The following is an 18,271-nucleotide window of genomic DNA, read 5'->3' as shown; positions in this document are numbered from 1 at the left end:
AAGTGTTCTTCTAAATTGTGGATTAATTGTGATTGTTCGGCATGGTGGCGGGGAAGGCTACAGCGCATTCCTCTCCAAAAAAAGCATGTGTTGACACGTGGTTAACAATAAAACGAATGTTGTCATGTAGCAGATAAGAAGTTTATTTAGATCCGTGTCGTTTTCTCGTTGTCAAGAATGAGTATATGGATAGGTGTGCAAATGTATAAGACCTTAGGTTACAGGTTGCAGAATATCCACGTTTAAATGTGATGCTATACTTAAGAATCTCAACATACACATACGAATAACATAAAACTATGTAGAAGGGACGGTGAAGAACAACTAGTGATTGGAGGGTAAAGCAAGTAGTTGGCAAGTCGACTAGTCAGTAATAAGTAGTCAAGCAAAAAGTCATATAGATAGATATTTATCACACACGGTCATAATCATTATCATGATCATAATCATGACCATGATTCATGATATATAATAATGGGCTTATTCTGTCGCGTGTGTGTGTGTGTATGTGTGTATGTGTGTATGTGTATGTGTATGTGTATGTGTATGTGTATGTGTATGTGTATGTGTATGTGTATGTGTATGTGTATGTGTATGTGTATGTGTATGTGTATGTGTATGTGTATGTGTGTGTATGTGTGTGTATGTGTATGTGTGTGTGTGGGAGAGAGTCGCGAAATTCCAAAAGGGGGTGCGACAGGTCCACCGGCGCCGAGTTGGTGCGTCGATGCTAAATACCCATAGAAGGGGGTGCGATGGGTCCACCGGCGTCGGATTGGTGTGCCGGCGCCAGATAGCTACAAAATGGTGTGAGACGGGTCCACCGGCGTCGGATTGGTGCGCCGGCGCCAGAAAGCTGTAAAATGGGGCACGGCATCGCATCGCTACGCAATAATTTCGTGTGGATGTCGCTAAAGGTAAATTAGACGTTGCAACCGTTTCATATCCATGGCCACTGCATGTGTTGCATTACACCTCTATGAATACTCCACGTATCTATTCCCTTGCACGTTTGCCTCAACTTGGTAGCATGCCTTCTTCTGGAAGTGCAAATACCCACGCAAACAGTTGCTTAAATAGTACCCGACGGTTTGCATGGTCTAATGTGGAACTTATTTTTATCAGTACGATGATGCTGTTTACGTCATTTCATGTTAAACCATCATTCTGTGATAACTGTCAGGCGAAATCAGGAGGAACACCCATACTTCGAGCAATGCTTTCAAATTGTATATATATTATATTGGCATCGAAGGAGTGTTCGAAGCTGATGTTTCAATTATTTCCAAATGTGGAACTGACGCGTTTAGAAGGAAAACTCTGTAATCTTTCGCCTTAATTTATAATAAAAAAGAGAAGGAAAGTGTCGTTAAAAAACACATATCTAAGTTCACAGAAAATGCCACTACTATGAACTTTCACTGATCAGTGAAGGGGAGCGAAGCTAAAACCACAGAAAGTCTGAAGTCTGGCCTTAGCCGGACCTTCAAACTGGTATGAAATAACGGATTATTCTGCCACGTGTGTGTGCATGTTTCAGTCACGAAATTCGAAAAAGGGGGTGCTACGGGTCCACCGGCGTCGAGTTGGTGCGCCGACGCCAGAAGGCTATAAAATGGGATGAGACGGCCCCTACTGCGTCGGATTGCTGCGTCGGCGCAAGATAGCGATAAAACGGGGTGCGACGGGTCCAATGGCGTCACAGTGGTGCGCCGGCGCCGTAACGTTGTAAAATGGGGTGCGATAGGTCCAACGGCATAGAATTGTTGTGCCATAATAGGTATTATGCAGTAACTCCGTGTGCATGTCGCAAAAGGTAAATGGGACGTTGCAACCGTTTCATATCCGGGGCCACTATGCGCTTTGCTTTTCATCTCTACTCTACTCCCCCGTGCGTCTGTTTCCTTGCACGTTTGCCTCAGGTCGGTAACATGCCTTCCTCAAAAGATGGAAACACGAATGAAACTTGCTGCGTTAATAGTACCAACAGTTTATATGATCTGACAAGGAACGTTATCTTTATCACTACGATGATTTCGTTCACGTTCACGTCATTTTATGTTAAACATCATTCATTCATACCTGTTGGGGAAAAAAGGAAGAAAACCCATACTTCGAGTAATGCTTTAAAATTGTGTCTATATTATCCTGAAATCGCAGGAGTGTTTGAAGCTAAAGTTTGGACATTCTCAAAATTTTGAACTGACGCACTTAGAAACAAAACTATAAAATCTTTCGCTTTTATTTATAGTAGAAAAGAAAGAAGAAAATCCTGTTAGAAAAACAGAATTCTGACTTCACAGAAAATGTGAATACCATTAATTTTTTTACTTATTTCGATTAATTGATCAGTGAAGGCACAAAAAAGTCTGAAGTCCGGCGTTAACCGGACATTCAGACTGATCTATATAATAACACGCCTAGTCCGTGTGTTTCTTTGTGCTTGTCTGTGATTCAAGAAAGTACTCCATAAAGATGAAAAACGTTCCATCGACGGAAACCGAAGCAGGACCATCCGCCTTTCTAACGAGCACTCAAAGGTTGAGCCATTATCAAGAGTTGCATGATTATCCACGAAGGCGAATTACTTTTACTTTTTTCGACAGTTACCTTTATTCAGATCTTAAGAAAAGCATGTAAACCTTTATGAGTATGTTCACCTCTAGTTTTACAAAGGAACAAAAGTGATAAATCTCTTGATTATGCTATAGGTTGAAAGTAGTAAAAGTTTGTAATAGTTTAAAGGTTAGAGTTCAGATTGTACAGGCAGGGTGAACATTTCTCTTTAGAGCATGCATAGATCACAAACTTATCGCATTCTCTTCCGAAACACTTCCTTCTGAGGTGTTTTGAAGGTGGAGTACCTTTTTCTTGCAGAATCTAAAAAAATTGTGATTTATAATCATTTTCTAGCCTTTACGTCTTATGACGACTTCTTCCGCAAGCTTTACTGATGTAACGTATTTAAAAAGAACAACTGCGTCAGTAAAATTCGTAGCAGAGAAAACATGTGCAGATCAAGGTCTTTACTGAGACGACTCAAAGAATGAAATGTGAAAGTGGTCCTTCCTTTACTTTTTTTGAAATCAGGGAAGTTGGCGCCAGAAGACAGCGGAACGAGTAACACGCGTCAGGTGGATGCACCGGATCCAAAAAGAGAAGTGGGGTAGGTTGCGAAGAATTGAGGCTCGAGCACCAGAAAGAAGTAGTATGCGGTGGGACGGATCCTACAGCGTCAGATAGATGCGACAACGCCACGAAGCAGTAGAATGAAGTGAGACGGGTGCCTTGTTGCCTTGGACGTTTCACCCAAGCGTACTACTCTTTTGTCCAGTTTTCTGTGTTACAATCATCATGTTTGCTGGGTGATTTGTTCAAAAATACACCCAAACAGAACACCGCTTTAGTAGGAGATAGCTGATCCTTATCTTTATCAGCATAATGACGACGTCTACGTCGTCCAACCTTATCACACCATTCGTCATTCATTATGTTAATTGTTGGGAAAGAAGAGGAGGAAGAACTTCCGATATTGTAGCACCTTTTAAGGAAACATGTAAGATCAAATTTGAGTATTCTTGAAACGTAGTACTGCCGCCTTTAGCAGAAGGACTGCAACAAAACCTTTCAACAATCTTTCTATATTTATAAAAAGAGCAAAGAGAGCCGCTGTTAGCAACAAAAACAGGTTCGCTTAGTGGCGAGGCTCCGTAGAGTGTCCCTAGAAGTCGGGTGGGGTTAATTGTGGACCGAAAGCGACCTTGTTCCTGCCCAGAAACAGAGATGGATTCAGGGAACAGACTCTTTATCTCTATTGGGAGTGATTTATCGTACACTTTTATCCCACACGTATATTCTGCCAAAAGCCTGTAATCAAGTGACCGTGAAGTGAGAGGCCGTTTAGAGTCACCTTCAACAATAAGCTTCATTTGTATACTGCGGAGAGCGTAACGTTCTCTCACAAAACCCGTGGGACTAGAGGTCTGCAATCTGCCCACAGGTTGAAAAACAATATAAAAGATACAGCAATAAGAAAGGGTCTTCTGACTACAGAGGAACGAGTGGTGAGGTTGTGCCAGGAAGGACGAGGTTGGAGAAGTCATCTAGGCTATCGAAACGGAAAAGGAGTAGGATAGCTATCTACACTTACAACGCAAGTACGCTTGCGTCGGAGGCGGGCATTGAATATGCAATCGTCTTCTGATGCAAGCTAGGAAGATCACCTATGAATTCATGTAGACTGACCAAGACGAGATAACACCATCTGCTGAACCCCGTTGCTGAAATTGGAGAAGAACTGCTTTTAGGAACGGGCTAAGAGGAGTTGAATGGAGTTGGTATCCCCGTCAGCGCGACCATGACAGTGGACAATGGCTCTTTCCAACAGCGGGCGACTGAACTGGCTTTCGTTGTAAAATTATCTATATCAAGGTCGGAGATTTCTATTGGACCTAGAAAAGAGATTTCTATTGGACCTAGAAAAGTTTCATAGAGAAGATCATTTATTCTACAAGCTCTTTGTTGGTGATTTCAACCCAAAATTGGTGCTACTTAACAATCTGGTAGAAGATGGACATGACATCCCAGAGGTCATCCCTTCCGACATGCCATCATTTCCGTGAATAATGGTGCTTCACCCGGTTGTATAGGAAATAAGTCTGAATTTTTGAAAAACCTACCACCAATCCTCATCAACTCACTGGCGAGCCTCTTCTCTTATTATTAGTTGGAATGAATTGGAAGATTTCAAGTAATGGAAAGCTTACAAAACTATGTTGTTGTATAGGAAGGGAGATCCACTCAAGAACGTGATATGAGAATTGTAATGTGATAACATAGTAGGTGTGAAAGTTGGGGGCCGGCAGTTACGCCATCTTCGTTTCGTTGATGACATCGTTCTGATAAGATCAGGCATAAATCACGCGGGACTGCTGCTGGTCGAATTTATGAAACGCATAAGAAGACCAGTCTTTAGCTAAACCTGCATAAGACGACGCTCATGCGGAACGGATGGGTTTCTGACGTCCCATCCACGCTCAGAGAAAAATAGGTAAATCCAGCTTTGTACATCTTGGTGGGGAAACTAACAAGATGAAAGCTCTGATATTTGAGCAAGGCAGGAGGAACCGAACGGCTTGAGGAGCGTATAATATAGAGGATGTGGAGAAGAGGACTAAGAACATATTCACCTGTCCAACACCACCGTTCTTCCTGCTTCGACCTTCTCTTTGGAAATCTTGGGGTTTCGCAATCAAAGGGAAAATGCAATCAGTGTCATAGGACGGGCAGTTGAAAGGGAGGAATGTTAATTCTTACGCAGGTGAAGGAAGGGATTCGAAGTTCAGAACTACGTCATCAATCGAAGATCAGAAACGCTGTCGCATATAATAACGTAAGTAAAATTAGGAGTACACGTTATGCGCTTCTGGAGTGGTTAAAGGCATCACCCCACGAATCTGAGGTGGTAAGTCTGAGGTAATTTCAGGTGGAGTGTTCTTATACGGGATAGTAGATTATGGGGAGGGGAGTGATTCCGTCCATTTCTTCCTAATTACCGTAGAAAACGGTCCGGAAGGTGCGGCGCGTGCACAAGCCTGGCGCGCTCCAATCGAATTCGTTGTAGAAAATACCGCGCCGGATCGCTCGAAGCCGTATCGTCCTGGTCGTTTTTTACGGCAATTAGGAAAAAGGGACGGAATCATCCTTCTCTCCATAATCCACTATCCCCTATACGAATACTCCACCTGAAATCCGTACCACCTCAGATTCGTGGGGTGATGCTTTTAAATTGGTGCTAGACCGCATATGCATACAAAAAAGTTCGAACTGATGTGATGTTTCTAGCGCATCCCAAAGGGGTAACACCTCTTTTATGTTTCATCCTTTATACAGCAAAAGATGATTTCTTCTTACTATGTACACACAACTAATATTTAACTAATTACTGGCTAACCCCTTGACATGACAAGGTGAAAACGGCTGATTACAAGAGAACGGTACGCGGAGCTCAAAAAGCGAAGATAAGATAAGAAATATGTGCTATTTGCTTCGGACCCACAACGCTGCGTGACCACAAATTCAATGAATTCAGTGGAGTTACTGCATTCATTATCGCCCTATTCCAATGAATCTTCTTTAGAATTTGTATTCGTTGCTATTGCTGGACTGTGAGCCGATCGGAGAATCGTTATCCAACCAAAATCCTTCATGATTTCTTCGAAACCCAAGGTTGGTTCGCAAAACAGTATCGGCTGATCACGATAATTTTATCACGATGAACACAAAAAAACCTCAAAAAAATGTACATATCAAAAGTGATCTCTATTAGTTTCTCGATGCCTTGCACTTGACGTTGTTTTTAAATCGACTGCATCAGGTCCTTGTTTATCTAATGGCTGCTTTGTTAACTCAACTTTTGACACAAGAAAAAAAAAATGAACGATTATCTTGCAAAGAATTTTTTTTATCTTTCTAATATTATGCCACTAAAATGAAGCATTGAGAGAGTTGTCAGAATCTTTAGATATAATTTGGGCTGATTCCTCTGCTCGCGATGCTCCCGACTACAAGTGATCTCTGTGACTGAGCCGCGATCCCACCAAGGTCAATCGATGTACCCAACCGATAAAATGACACAAACCTCACCCGTCTCGTCTTATTTGCCTTTTTAACTGTCCTGTTCGAATTCTGTTATTGAATATGTCACCATCCCACTCTCTCACTTATCTCTAACTCTGAAAATGCAGAAGTGGTTCCATTTTTGATATGGCCATTTCAACCTGAATTACTTTCATATGATAGCATTAAATGCTAGTTTTTTTTTCGCTTGCTTAGTTTTGTCGTTAACATCGTCCGTATCACGAAAAAGAGATAAGGCAATAAATGATTGTTTTAGTAGTATGGAAATCTGCTGTTTTCTTCTTTCTGTTTTAACATTGAGATTTATGACAAATTGTCGAACATTTGCTTCTTATTTGCTGGCAATGTGTTTTTTGGCAAACAAATTAAAGTTCCAGGAGTTGGACTAATGCTAAGTATCATAGCTACATATTTTTGGTGGACTGTCGTATCGTACATTGTGGTACGGCTTTTAAAATGCTCGTTTATCCTCGTAAAAAGTATTATAGTTCATTTTATAACACCGATTTATAACCTGGACCATCTCAGAGACGCTTGGACGGGTAAACTTTCTTAAAATACGCAGCATTACAGTCAAAATCGGTGATTGTTTATTTTTAGTGGTCACTGGAGGTACAGATGGCATTGGCAGGGCCTACATAGAGGAGCTGGCGAGAACACGTGGATTAAAAAAGTTTTACCTCATAGGACGCAATCGCCAGAAATTGGATAGAGTAGTCAAAGAGCTGTGTAAGTCAGTTTTCCCTAAAACAAAATATTACGAGAAAGTGAATGTTGGGACAAATTTTGAGGATTGGATAGCATGTCATTTTTTTACATGTTGCGTATGAGATGTCTTCTGCGCTCATTCAACCGATGCTTCATCGTTGCTCATATCTTTAGTTTCTCTGTAACATCCATTTTCTGCGGGAACGACTGATGCAAAAATTATGAAGTTGTGTCTTAAATGTTCCTTTGTAAAGCAAAAAAAAATGTGACACCAACTGCAATTGAATCTAGACAATATAGATTGCGTCGAGCATCAAATAAGTACTTTAAAAAGTTGACAAACAATTATGCCAGATTATTTTGCACGCTAACCTCTCAAGTTTCACTTCCGTGACTTCTATCGCCAAATAGTGATATCGGCATTACTATTGCTTATATCGTTTAAAGCTTTACTATGTGTCTGACAGCTGAATTAATTTTAAATATGAGCTGGATACTGCTTCAATAGTAACGGAACTGTTGACTTGTGACAATCGTAATATGAAGTCACTTATTTTTGTAGAAATATTTGAGTCGAGCCTATTAATCGCTGTGATGAGTGTATTGTCCTGAAAAACAGGTGGAAAACGGTCTTGTTGCACCGAATCCCCCTATGAGGCCTCCAACAACTTGTCATATATGCTACTGCAGGCATACGCGCTGCATCTGCCAGCGAGCAGGAGAGAAAGCGATTCCATTGATCGTCCGTATGTACAATTCGGAAGTGGAGAACAAGAGGAGTATTTTGATATCTCATACTCATGTCCGTGCTAAGGTTTTAAAATTTCCAAAAACTGAGGATCTCTAGTTTTTTGTTGTTCAGCCTTTGAATCCGCATTCTAATGGTTAGTGGCTAATGAATTCAAAATTTCACAGATATTTTCGAATTACATAATAGAAATTAAGGAACATTTCATAACAGAAACTAACTAATAATTCGTAGACCTTGAGATGCTGGTTCCGAATATATGCTTTTTTAAGACAGTTGGACGGAGTTATCACAGAGCGGCAAAAAAGGTGAGTTTGCAATGTCTTCTAACTCCCTCCATGTGGAGAGCGACCAATAAGTGCCCGTACGATGTGCCGCTGCGTACTTAAAAGGTTAATGATCGTCGACGACTGCACTGCGTGGCTGCTGACAGTGTCGCTATCGCCGCAGAGCCTCGTCGCTTTTCCTGTGTAACCTTTTGCTGGCGCCCCTTCCAAACCCCCCTCCCAGTTCATTCGTAGCGGCTGCAGCTCCTACGACGTGATGTTTGGATCGAGCAAGAAGCGAAGGTGCACGGTGACAGAAGTTGATTGAAACTTCATGCAAAGTTGTGTTAGATAAATTGCGGCCCTTTAAAAAGTGAATGGAAATGTTTACTTTTTTGTCTTCAGTTGTTAGATGGAAACCACCCACACATCTATGGGATTATAAGGCGTAGTTTAAAGAATGAACTTATATTCATCGGCACTATACTACATTTATTTACTTCTTCCGCTTTCTGAGCATTCCTTTTTGTACGATTATTTAATATCAAAAGGCGTATCTCGGAAATACAGATGTGTCTGTTCACTACTTACACACCTAACCGGTCAAACTGATTTCAAGAATACAATAGATAGAACTGATTTGGTGAAACGCGGTAAGGAGTAGAAAGGAGCTTATTGAATAATGTGAAGTCTTATTCAATAATAAAAGTAATCAGCTATGAGGAAATTTAAAATGTGATCTATATAAACGTTAAGTCTATGAGGGAATTTTAGAAAATGCTGAGTAGTTTTTCAGTTATATAGTGGGACAAAACTTACTTTACGTTAGTGTACTTATATTGCTACTCGATAGTCTATTCTATTCTGGAATTTTAACAAATACGAATAGGTGTTTGGTTTCTCAAAGAGGTAGTACTAATTGCTAAGATCTTTTCCTAATCGCACCTAAATAGTGTGAATTTATTTCCATTCATTTGCATTTATTTTAGTTATTATTCATTTTAAAGGGTAAAGTGCACGGCGTTGATCAATCTCTAGAGGGATGTGCCTGCTCGCTCGACTTCAATCCAGACTTCTTTTAAAGTTTATGAACTCTCATGCAGCCTTACAATAACTTGAGGGAGCTGGCCGATGTGCGAAGTAAATGTATTTATCCTAAAAACAAGTCTGCCACTAATTTGTCGATCCCGGAGGGATGAAGGTCTTGGCTTACACTAGATCAGATTCGAACCTCCGATCTATAGTAGCCACAGCTGAACCTCTTGCCAACTGCGCTACACCGTCCACTGACCACTTACTACAACCCTTAGTAACTTTATCCTTTGTTCATTATATTATATTGACTTTTATCTATTCAACTATGACTTATTTTATTTAGTTACTTCTTTGTCTTTGTCTATTTTATGTCTTTAGATTTTATTCATTATATTTAGTTTGTAAACCAAAAACTACGTGTGCAGCACAATCAGTAAGAGGTTTGACTGTGACTGCACGACCGACTGACTGGTGGTTCAAAACCGCCGCAGTGCCTGCTTTTCATATTTACTATTATTCATATTATATATCATTCATTCATTTATTTATTCACATTTCTTTTCATATTTCCTTGTAATTGTGTACTTTTCTGCGTCTCTATGATCAGAAGAGCATCTAAAACGGTTGTCTTTGTCTCCATAAATAACTGCAGTGGCTTTGCTGACATATGTTGATCCTTTCTCGAGCATATCCACTGGATACATAATGTCTCCGAGGCACTCACGGAAAAGTCTAGGGTGTCCCTTTACCGGTTTTCTGTGCAGTGACCAGGATATGATACCTGCAGATCATTAGAGAAAGTGTTCAAGGAGACCAGCTGACCAAGTCGACCTCTTGGCTGCCTTGTCGCAGTAATAGGTTGACGATGAATTGTTGTATCATGTCATGTTACAATTACAAACATCTATTTGCTTCCTTTTCATTCTCCGTCTCAGGCATTCTGAGAAGTTCTGACTCTGCTTTGTACAACTACTTTTCATTGCATAAGAATTCGATCCAATCAGTGAGAGCGGCGCTAAATGCAATACAGATAACTCCTTGAGATATCTTCCTATTTTCAAATGCAGTTTTGTAACTATATGTGCCCTCGGTATCTACTGAAAGGAAAGGAGAAGTCGTTTTACTTGTGGTTGTTTCACTTGTAAATGTTACCTTCAAGATACCAGCCTTGGACAATGTCGCCTTATTCAGGAAAGGAAGCAGATCTTAGAAAAGGACACCTTCCTACTCATATGCAAATTCACCTGATCTATATACTCATTCTTTATTTCGAAATGTTCTACGGTGTATAACGCATGGTACAGTACTTTCTCTCTCAAGCTTTCATTGCATTTTAGGTGAACGATATGGTGCTGAGTGTAAAACCACAGTATTTGATTTTGAATATGACAGCTACGAAAAACTGCCTCAAGAACTAAGTGATATGGATATCGGTATTCTCAGTGGGTGAACATGAGTGTGAACATTGCTTCCTTGGATCTCTCTTAAATCTTTAAAAAAAATTGCAGTCAATTGTGCCGGCATTTCCTCAAATCAGGTTGGGGACTTTATGGAACTACCAAAAGGAACGGCGTCGAAAATTCTACGGGTTAACCTCATGTCTAGCATCAAGGTGATACTTATGTACATTTTATTTCGTCTCCATTTGAATCCACGTTTGACACATTTTCATTGCATCTACAGATGATTGAACTTGTTCTCCCTGGCATGATCAAAAGAGACAAAGGATGTGTAGTAAATGTTTCCTCAATGACAGTAAGTCGAGAATTCATTCTTAAACAAGTTTTCAGCAGCATTTTTAAACTCAAAATAACTTCAAAAAATGTTGTGTCATTGTCTTCAAAAAATTCAAAAAAAAAACACTTTGTGTGCACTGGAGCACACCTCAAGCTGCGCTGTGCAGGCTGAGAAAAGTGAGGTTCATCGAAATATATGGAGAAATTAGAGAGGTGTTTTTAGTACTCATAACAGCAATGTTTGAACTAAATTAACCAAGTAATGTTATTTTAAGCATTCCATATTCCAGTCATTTACTGCACCCACATTTATTATTGTGGAGATAAAAAGAAAAGGAGAAACTATGAATGAGAACTATGAAAACTGGAAATTCACCATCTTCATCCCGAAATACGTAGGTCAAACCAGTTTCAATAACTTCAGGAAGAGGCACGAAAATGGAGTATTTTTTGTGCTGTACCGAGAACGGTGCGATTTCCCTTTTCTAAGTTGACAAACATGTACACCTATGGACAAACACTCTCTGGAATATGGCAGTACTAAATTCTCAGGATGCGAAAAAGCTCCACCTTACATATGTTTATAGTTTCGAGATTTTGTCTGCCGTTTCTGACTAAACCGATATAAATACCGCGCTTATGTCTTTTCTTTTTGTCGGGTTTCCAGAATGTAGACCACACCATTTTTGGGGTATAGTATAGTGTAGTTAATTTCCATAAAGTCCGCAACATTTTAGAATTTTAAACGACATACTCTTTTGAAAGAGTTGACATAGATTACTGCGGTAATTCTGCATTACGATTTTGCAAGAATTGGATACTTTTTCCGAATCAATTCGATGTTTGGCGGATGCAGTAAAAAATAGTCGAAGCGAGTACTCTATCCGAGGGCGAACGCGTTCAACTGAAATTCGGCATCGTTGAGGTTTTATGAACGCGTGTTGGCCTATACAATGACTTGCGGTGGCCAGCTCATGTAATAAGTCTGTGTTTTTATCCTCCAAGACGAGTCCGCTAGCAATTTATCCACCCCAGAGGGATGAAGGGGTTGCGCGATACTTTGGCGATTTCAAACCATCGACCGTGCAGTCACAGTCCGTGCAGTTTTCTCAACTATCTTCCAAAAAAAACTTGACGAAAAACATCAAAAAGAACTTAACGAAAGGCATCGAAAAGTATACATCGAACAATTGCACACGAAATACCAGAAATAGAAAATAATAGTTTTTTATTTGTTTGAAAGAAACAAATCGAAACTTTCACAAACTATCGCCGTACCTCACGTGGATTAAAAGCGCTGTATAAATACAAATATATATCTATCTATTCGATATAGTTTTTCATCCACAAATCTATGTCTTCCAATGATCAGGTTCTTGTTTACACTTTTTAACTTTTACTCTGGAACGTTTTCAGCTTCATTTATGTTTTCTGATGTTGTTTTATTCTTGTTAAAATTTTCTACGTTTTTGCTTAATTTTAGTATTGTCATTTTCTGCGTTTTTTTTTTGCACTTTCTACGCTGCTACGTTGTTGCTTTTTTGTTCTTTGAACCTTCCTAGAAGTCAGCACTGTATTGCAGTACAAACACGGCACACGACCTCACTGATGTAGTGATAAATGGGTGTGGCTTAGTGGTCAGAACTAGTCGAAGATATATACCTAACGATATCTAACGACAGCCCCCGATCACTTCCAAATCACGCATGAATGCGGCAAGTATCACAATTCTTAAAAAAACAGTAAAGTGTACTTCTCTGTAGTTTTTCTCTGCCTTGCAAAAATCAAGGTTCCTGCAAGGATCGAAGTGTTGAACGTTTATAATTACAACAAAGGGATAAAATTGTATGTAAATAGTAGAAAACAAGTGAATGTACTTTTAGAACGTGTGCTGCGTCGTTCTCAGTTGTTTTTTCCGTTTTGTAAAACTCAAAAAATCTTGCTATAGGACAAGGGCTGGCACTCACTCTTGTCATTGTCTTCATGTCGAAAATAGATATGCCTGGTCTGGATCACAAACCACTGCTGTATTGTCGCTACATGGATGACTGCTGCGTTGTTCGCCCAACACAGGCAGAATTGGACGAGTGCTTTAATCTTCTCAATCAGCAGTGCCCGAATATTAAGTTCACAAGTGAGAAACCAAGAAACAACTGGTTGGCTTTCTTGAATGTGCACATCTGTTTGCCGAGTGTTATATGGAAGATCAAGTGGTATCGAAAAACCAGTAGCAAAAACATCTTAGTTCACTATCTTTTAGCGGATCCCAGGAAAATGAAAAACTCCTTTGTAGGTAGCATGTACAGGACGGTAGGGTAGATTGAGCACCCAGGAAAGGATAGGATCTGTAAATCTGTACAAATACGACACCCTTCCCGATAATCGAAAATAGTGGATGGGTCAGAAGAGATTTCGCTCTGTCTGTCTTACGTATTTGATGATACAAGCAGAGCGGTGCGGAGCTGTCTACGCAAGAGAATAGCGTGAGCGTTGTGAAAATACTACCAGCGAACCTAAGGTGTAAGCTGGTACGTGATTGTGCGTATAACCTATTATGCACATCTCCCTGTTGCGTGGTTTGCCTATATGGAAGAGATCGTAATTGCATGGTATGAGGAATGGTGTAGCATATCACGTACAAGTCGTGTGGTGACGATTATATAGGGGAAACGGGACGTCCACTGTGTATTAGGGTCAAGAAGCATCTAGATGGACTCCCAAAATCTAAACTCTCTACCTCCCTTAGAGCAAACCGTTGAATAGGCCATCAAAACTCCGAAGTAGAGGTAGAAGTTACGATACCATCTTTTGAGTCCGAGATCACAGCACGCAGAACACTGGAGGCATTTTAGATAACCGCCAAAAGTCCAAATATGAACAGAAAGGATGAGTGCGTTGCTACAAACGAACTAACCCCATATCAATCTTTGTGGGGATTTTGATCTACGGGACAGGCTGTAAGGTACCTATAAAAAATTCATGCTATTCGTAGTTATGGTACGTGGTGATCTGTTGCGTTATCAAATTTTAGCAAACGAGGTTAGCGCTAGTCGTGTTGTACTTTGCGTTTGCCTATCGCTTGGATGCTCTCTGTAGGGTGATGAGGCGCTTGAGAGGATGAGTCACTAATGGCTTTGACTTTTTTTCGAGGCTCTGACAAAGGCAATAACGCCGAAACGTTAGCTGTTGGTTATTAAAGACGATCAATACCAATTTTTTTGTAGCTCAAGCAAATCAATCAAGGTTACGTATCTGTAGTGCTTTGCGATGATTCAAACGGCGGGCATTTATATTGTTTCCTCGCTTTCTCCAGGCTTTGCTACGAAGGACGGTTTCCAGAACTTGAGCAAGAACAGCAGGAGAGATAGCATCTCGTGTCAAACACTTCATCTAGGCTGGATAGGAACTTGATGACCACATACTTTGATTGTCACCGAAACAAATGCATAGATGTTTAATAAAAGACGAATTTTCTTCGGATGAATTCCCTGTCGATGCAGTGTTGTCCAGATCATACTACGTTCAACAGAATGAAACGCTTTTGAGTAGTCGATGAAAGCTATACATGGTGACAATTTGTGCTTTTTGCCACTCCAGCATATTCACTGCCCCAGTACCCTGCACACTGGGCCCTGCATTCTTAGACGTCGGACGGTATGGCGACCGGTGAGAGGCGATCAAATCTCAGGTTGCTCAGGACGTCATTGATTCTGGACCAAGGCGACACACGCACGACTGGCCATGGAGACTGTCTCAGACTGTGTACTTACAACGCGAGAACGTTTCTACAGACGCTGACCTGCATGCCCTTCTCGGAGCTGCAGAGCGTATCAAATTTCACGTGATTGCTCTGCAGGAGACCAAGTGCAGAAGGAGCGACGTACGACAGATGAATGACGGTACACTCGTCATTCGTCGAGAGAAGGTTCCGTCGCGAAATGTAGGCGGTGTCGGTTTTGTTGTGCACCCATCTGTCGTCCATCTTGTCGATTCTCACGAGATCCTGTCACCTCGTCTGGCCATTCTTCGCCTCCGCCCTCTGCGCCAAAAATCCATCAGTATCATGAACTGTTACTCGCCAACATCAGCAGCTGATGAATCCGAATTGGACGCGTTTTACGAGGAGCTGGAGGAAATAGTCCGCAACGAGATGTCCTTCTACAAATTCGTTGTCGGAGACATCAACGCAAAACTAGGAAAGGCCACAGAAGAGGAATGCAGGATTGTAAGATTTGGACTAGGGGACAGGAATGAAAATGGCAATCGTCTCGCCGGGCTGTTGTCCGCCGCTCGCCTCTTTCATGGGAACTCTCTTTTCATGAAAAAAGATCATCGTCGGTGGACATGGGAATCGCCCAATGGCGCGACTCGCGCGGAGATCGACCACATACTTACTAACCGGAGGTGGTGTCTACTTGACGTCTCAGTAGTACCATCCTTTTCTAGTGGTTCTGATCACCGTCTCCTTCGTGCGAAAATACGACTTAGCCACACGATGGAAAAGAACATCTGCTATCGGCAACGAAGGAGAAAAGAAGTCGTCTACGACGATTGCGTACTCGAGGACTCCTTGTCCCAAGGTGACTGGCACATCGAGGAGGGCCCAAACGTGGACTACGAGATGCTGCTTAGAGGATTACAAACCTGTGCTGAACGTGCCTCGAAAACGCGCACGACAAACTTGGATCGAACTTCGAAGACCACCAAGGAATTGTTGGAAAGAAGAAGGGCTTTGAGGCTTGATCTGAATGCAACGCACATTGAGCGGTTAGTAGCAAACACCAGCTGCAGAAAAGCGTTGCAGGAGGATATTTCGAAATATAGGCGCAAGAAGACTATCGAAGCAACACAAAGGAGAACGAGATTATAGATGTACCGCAGAGACCTCCGCGACTACAATATTCCGATAGCAGCCCTGCTGAGCGAAGACGGAGATGGAAATAATTACGGAGAGGTTCTGCTCGAACCTTTTCCGTTCATCAACTCCTGTGTCAAGCCCGATCATCCCCACTGGTGAAGCTCCACCACGGATTCTCCCTTCGGAAGTACGAGTCGCTACTAAGACCATGAAACCTGGCACAGCCCCAGGACCTGATTTTATATCAGCAGACTTTCTTCGGGCTGGTGGCCATCCACGTCATGTAATCTTAGCAGCGCACATGACATCCTACCTTCAGAAAGAAAGGATCCCAGACCACTGGAAGACCTCGCGAACCGTTCTTATCCATAAGAAAGGTGACCGAGAGACCTTCGGAACTACCGTCCGATATGCTTGCTGAGCGTGTTATACAAAGTATTCACCAAGATCATCCTCACGCGCATATCTAGGACGCTGGATGAAGCCCAGCCTCAAGAACAACCTGGATTCCGCCAGGGGTTCGGCTGCTTAGACCACATCCAGATCGTGTCGAGGGTCATAGAGGTTTGCCGGGAATACCGCCTGCCCTTTGTTCTAACCTTCGTCGACTATGAGAAAGCCTTCGACAGCGTAGAAACGAATGCAATACTGTCAACGCTGGTCGATCAAGGTGTGGACACGTCGTATGTGAGGACATTAACCAATTGCTACGATCGATGCATCACTAAGACACAGTTTTTCCACCGTCCCCTCACCATACCCATTGGAAAGGGGGTACGACAAGGCGATAGTACATCGCCGAAGCTGTTCACGACTGCATTGCAATGGATAATGAAATCACTTTCCTGGGAAGAAAAGGGCATACGTGTTGATGGAAGATTTCTGTCGAACCTTCGTTTTGCGGACGACATCATTCTCTTTTCAAGCAGTACCAATGAAGCAGAAACGATGCTCAACGAATTGAACGAAGCAGAGAAGAGAATAGGACTGCGAATAAGCAGAAAGAAGACACAGTTCATGAAGAACGCCTACTGCGAGGACGGAGGAGTACAACTTGAAGGCTCCCAAATCGTGGAAGGTTCGTCATTCGCATACCTCGAACCTTCTATGAACATGGAAAATGACTTGAAGGAAGAACGGAATAGAAGAATGAGAGCAGCATGGGCAGCATTCGCACCCGTCAGGGAAGGTACGGACCAACTGAAGGACCGTGATCTTCGTGCCCATCTGTTCGACTTGACAGTTCTTCCAGCTCTCTGCTACGCAACGGAGACGTGGGCAGACACAGCTGCCACGTTTAGAAAGCTACTTACTACCCACAGACCCCTTGAGAGATGTCTTCTGAAGTTTAACCGGCGCACACAACACCTAGCCGGTATTCGCAATTCCGACTTAAGAGGAATGTCTTGTCTTTGCGACCCAACGGAATATATATCGAAAGCAAATCATAGGTGGTCCGGTCGTATTATGAGAAGAATCAACGATAGATGGACTAAAAGAACGCAAGAGTTCATCCCAGGAGATTCTAAACGCCCTCTAGGGAGACCGCCAACGAGATGGGTGACGTGTTCGCTACACGGGTGGACCAGCTGAGAGCTCAGCTCGATACGGCTAAAGGACCTCGTCAACGTCACTCACGAAACTTTATAACATCTGGGATGACAATGGTGAGGGAACGAAACGAGTGGAAGAGATGCTGGGGCCCGCACGTCCAGTGAAGACAGGCCATCTAAGCAAATATCTAAGTATTGCACAATGTCTAACTATCCCTACATTGTATATTGGTGGCTTCTCTGCTCTGCATGTTGCAGCTGTGCACGTATTTCCAGTTGTAGAGATCAAAACTTGAAACTAAGTTGAGACAACTCATAGTGTTGAAGGATGTTTAATCGGAGGGGAACGAATAATTGAATGCAATATGACGGTGTACGTCATATTGCGTTGAATTATTTGTGGTACGTTGCAAACAGATGAGTTCGCTCCATGTCCCTCCTGTCTCCTCTCAAAAAATTAACTCAAATGCGCAATATGTTGTTATTTTGAGGGGATTGTTCGTGTACGAGCAAACTCTTCGTTTCTAAACATTTAGGATTATAATTTGGTATGCAACCGACATCACATTTTAGAGTGTAAGAATTTATTTGGGAAATGGCTTTTTCCTAACCGTATGAAAAGACACTTTCACTGAAGATGCCTTTTTTCGGTTTATGACAGATTTCCTTTTTTTTTATATTTTGTTCTCTTTTGAAGTTTTTCCAAAAACGTTAGTTATTGGGTTTTG

At 41.8% G+C, this 18,271-nt stretch overlaps 1 protein-coding gene across 1 annotated transcript in view; it reads left to right on the top strand.

Annotated features, from left to right (window-relative positions):
• Positions 1–18,271, top strand: part of RB195_022215 (uncharacterized protein) — a gene marked incomplete at both ends in the record, with an annotated part of 47,409 nt that overhangs the window by 3,158 nt on the left and 25,980 nt on the right. The window contains 11 exons of the mRNA XM_064209263.1: positions 6,140–6,228; positions 6,524–6,569; positions 7,168–7,181; positions 7,240–7,368; positions 10,734–10,838; positions 10,905–11,008; positions 11,080–11,151; positions 14,821–15,899; positions 16,129–16,367; positions 16,427–17,441; positions 17,531–17,657. Coding sequence (XP_064065144.1) covers positions 6,140–6,228; positions 6,524–6,569; positions 7,168–7,181; positions 7,240–7,368; positions 10,734–10,838; positions 10,905–11,008; positions 11,080–11,151; positions 14,821–15,899; positions 16,129–16,367; positions 16,427–17,441; positions 17,531–17,657 — 3,019 coding nt within the window. The remainder of the gene's footprint in view (positions 1–6,139; positions 6,229–6,523; positions 6,570–7,167; positions 7,182–7,239; positions 7,369–10,733; positions 10,839–10,904; positions 11,009–11,079; positions 11,152–14,820; positions 15,900–16,128; positions 16,368–16,426; positions 17,442–17,530; positions 17,658–18,271) is intronic.

This window comes from Necator americanus, chromosome X (genome assembly GCF_031761385.1).
Source record: "Necator americanus strain Aroian chromosome X, whole genome shotgun sequence".
NCBI lineage: Eukaryota > Metazoa > Nematoda > Chromadorea > Rhabditida > Ancylostomatidae > Necator > Necator americanus.
The sequence above is the reverse complement of the archived record's forward strand: the minus strand, read 5'-3'. Positions and strand labels throughout refer to the sequence as shown.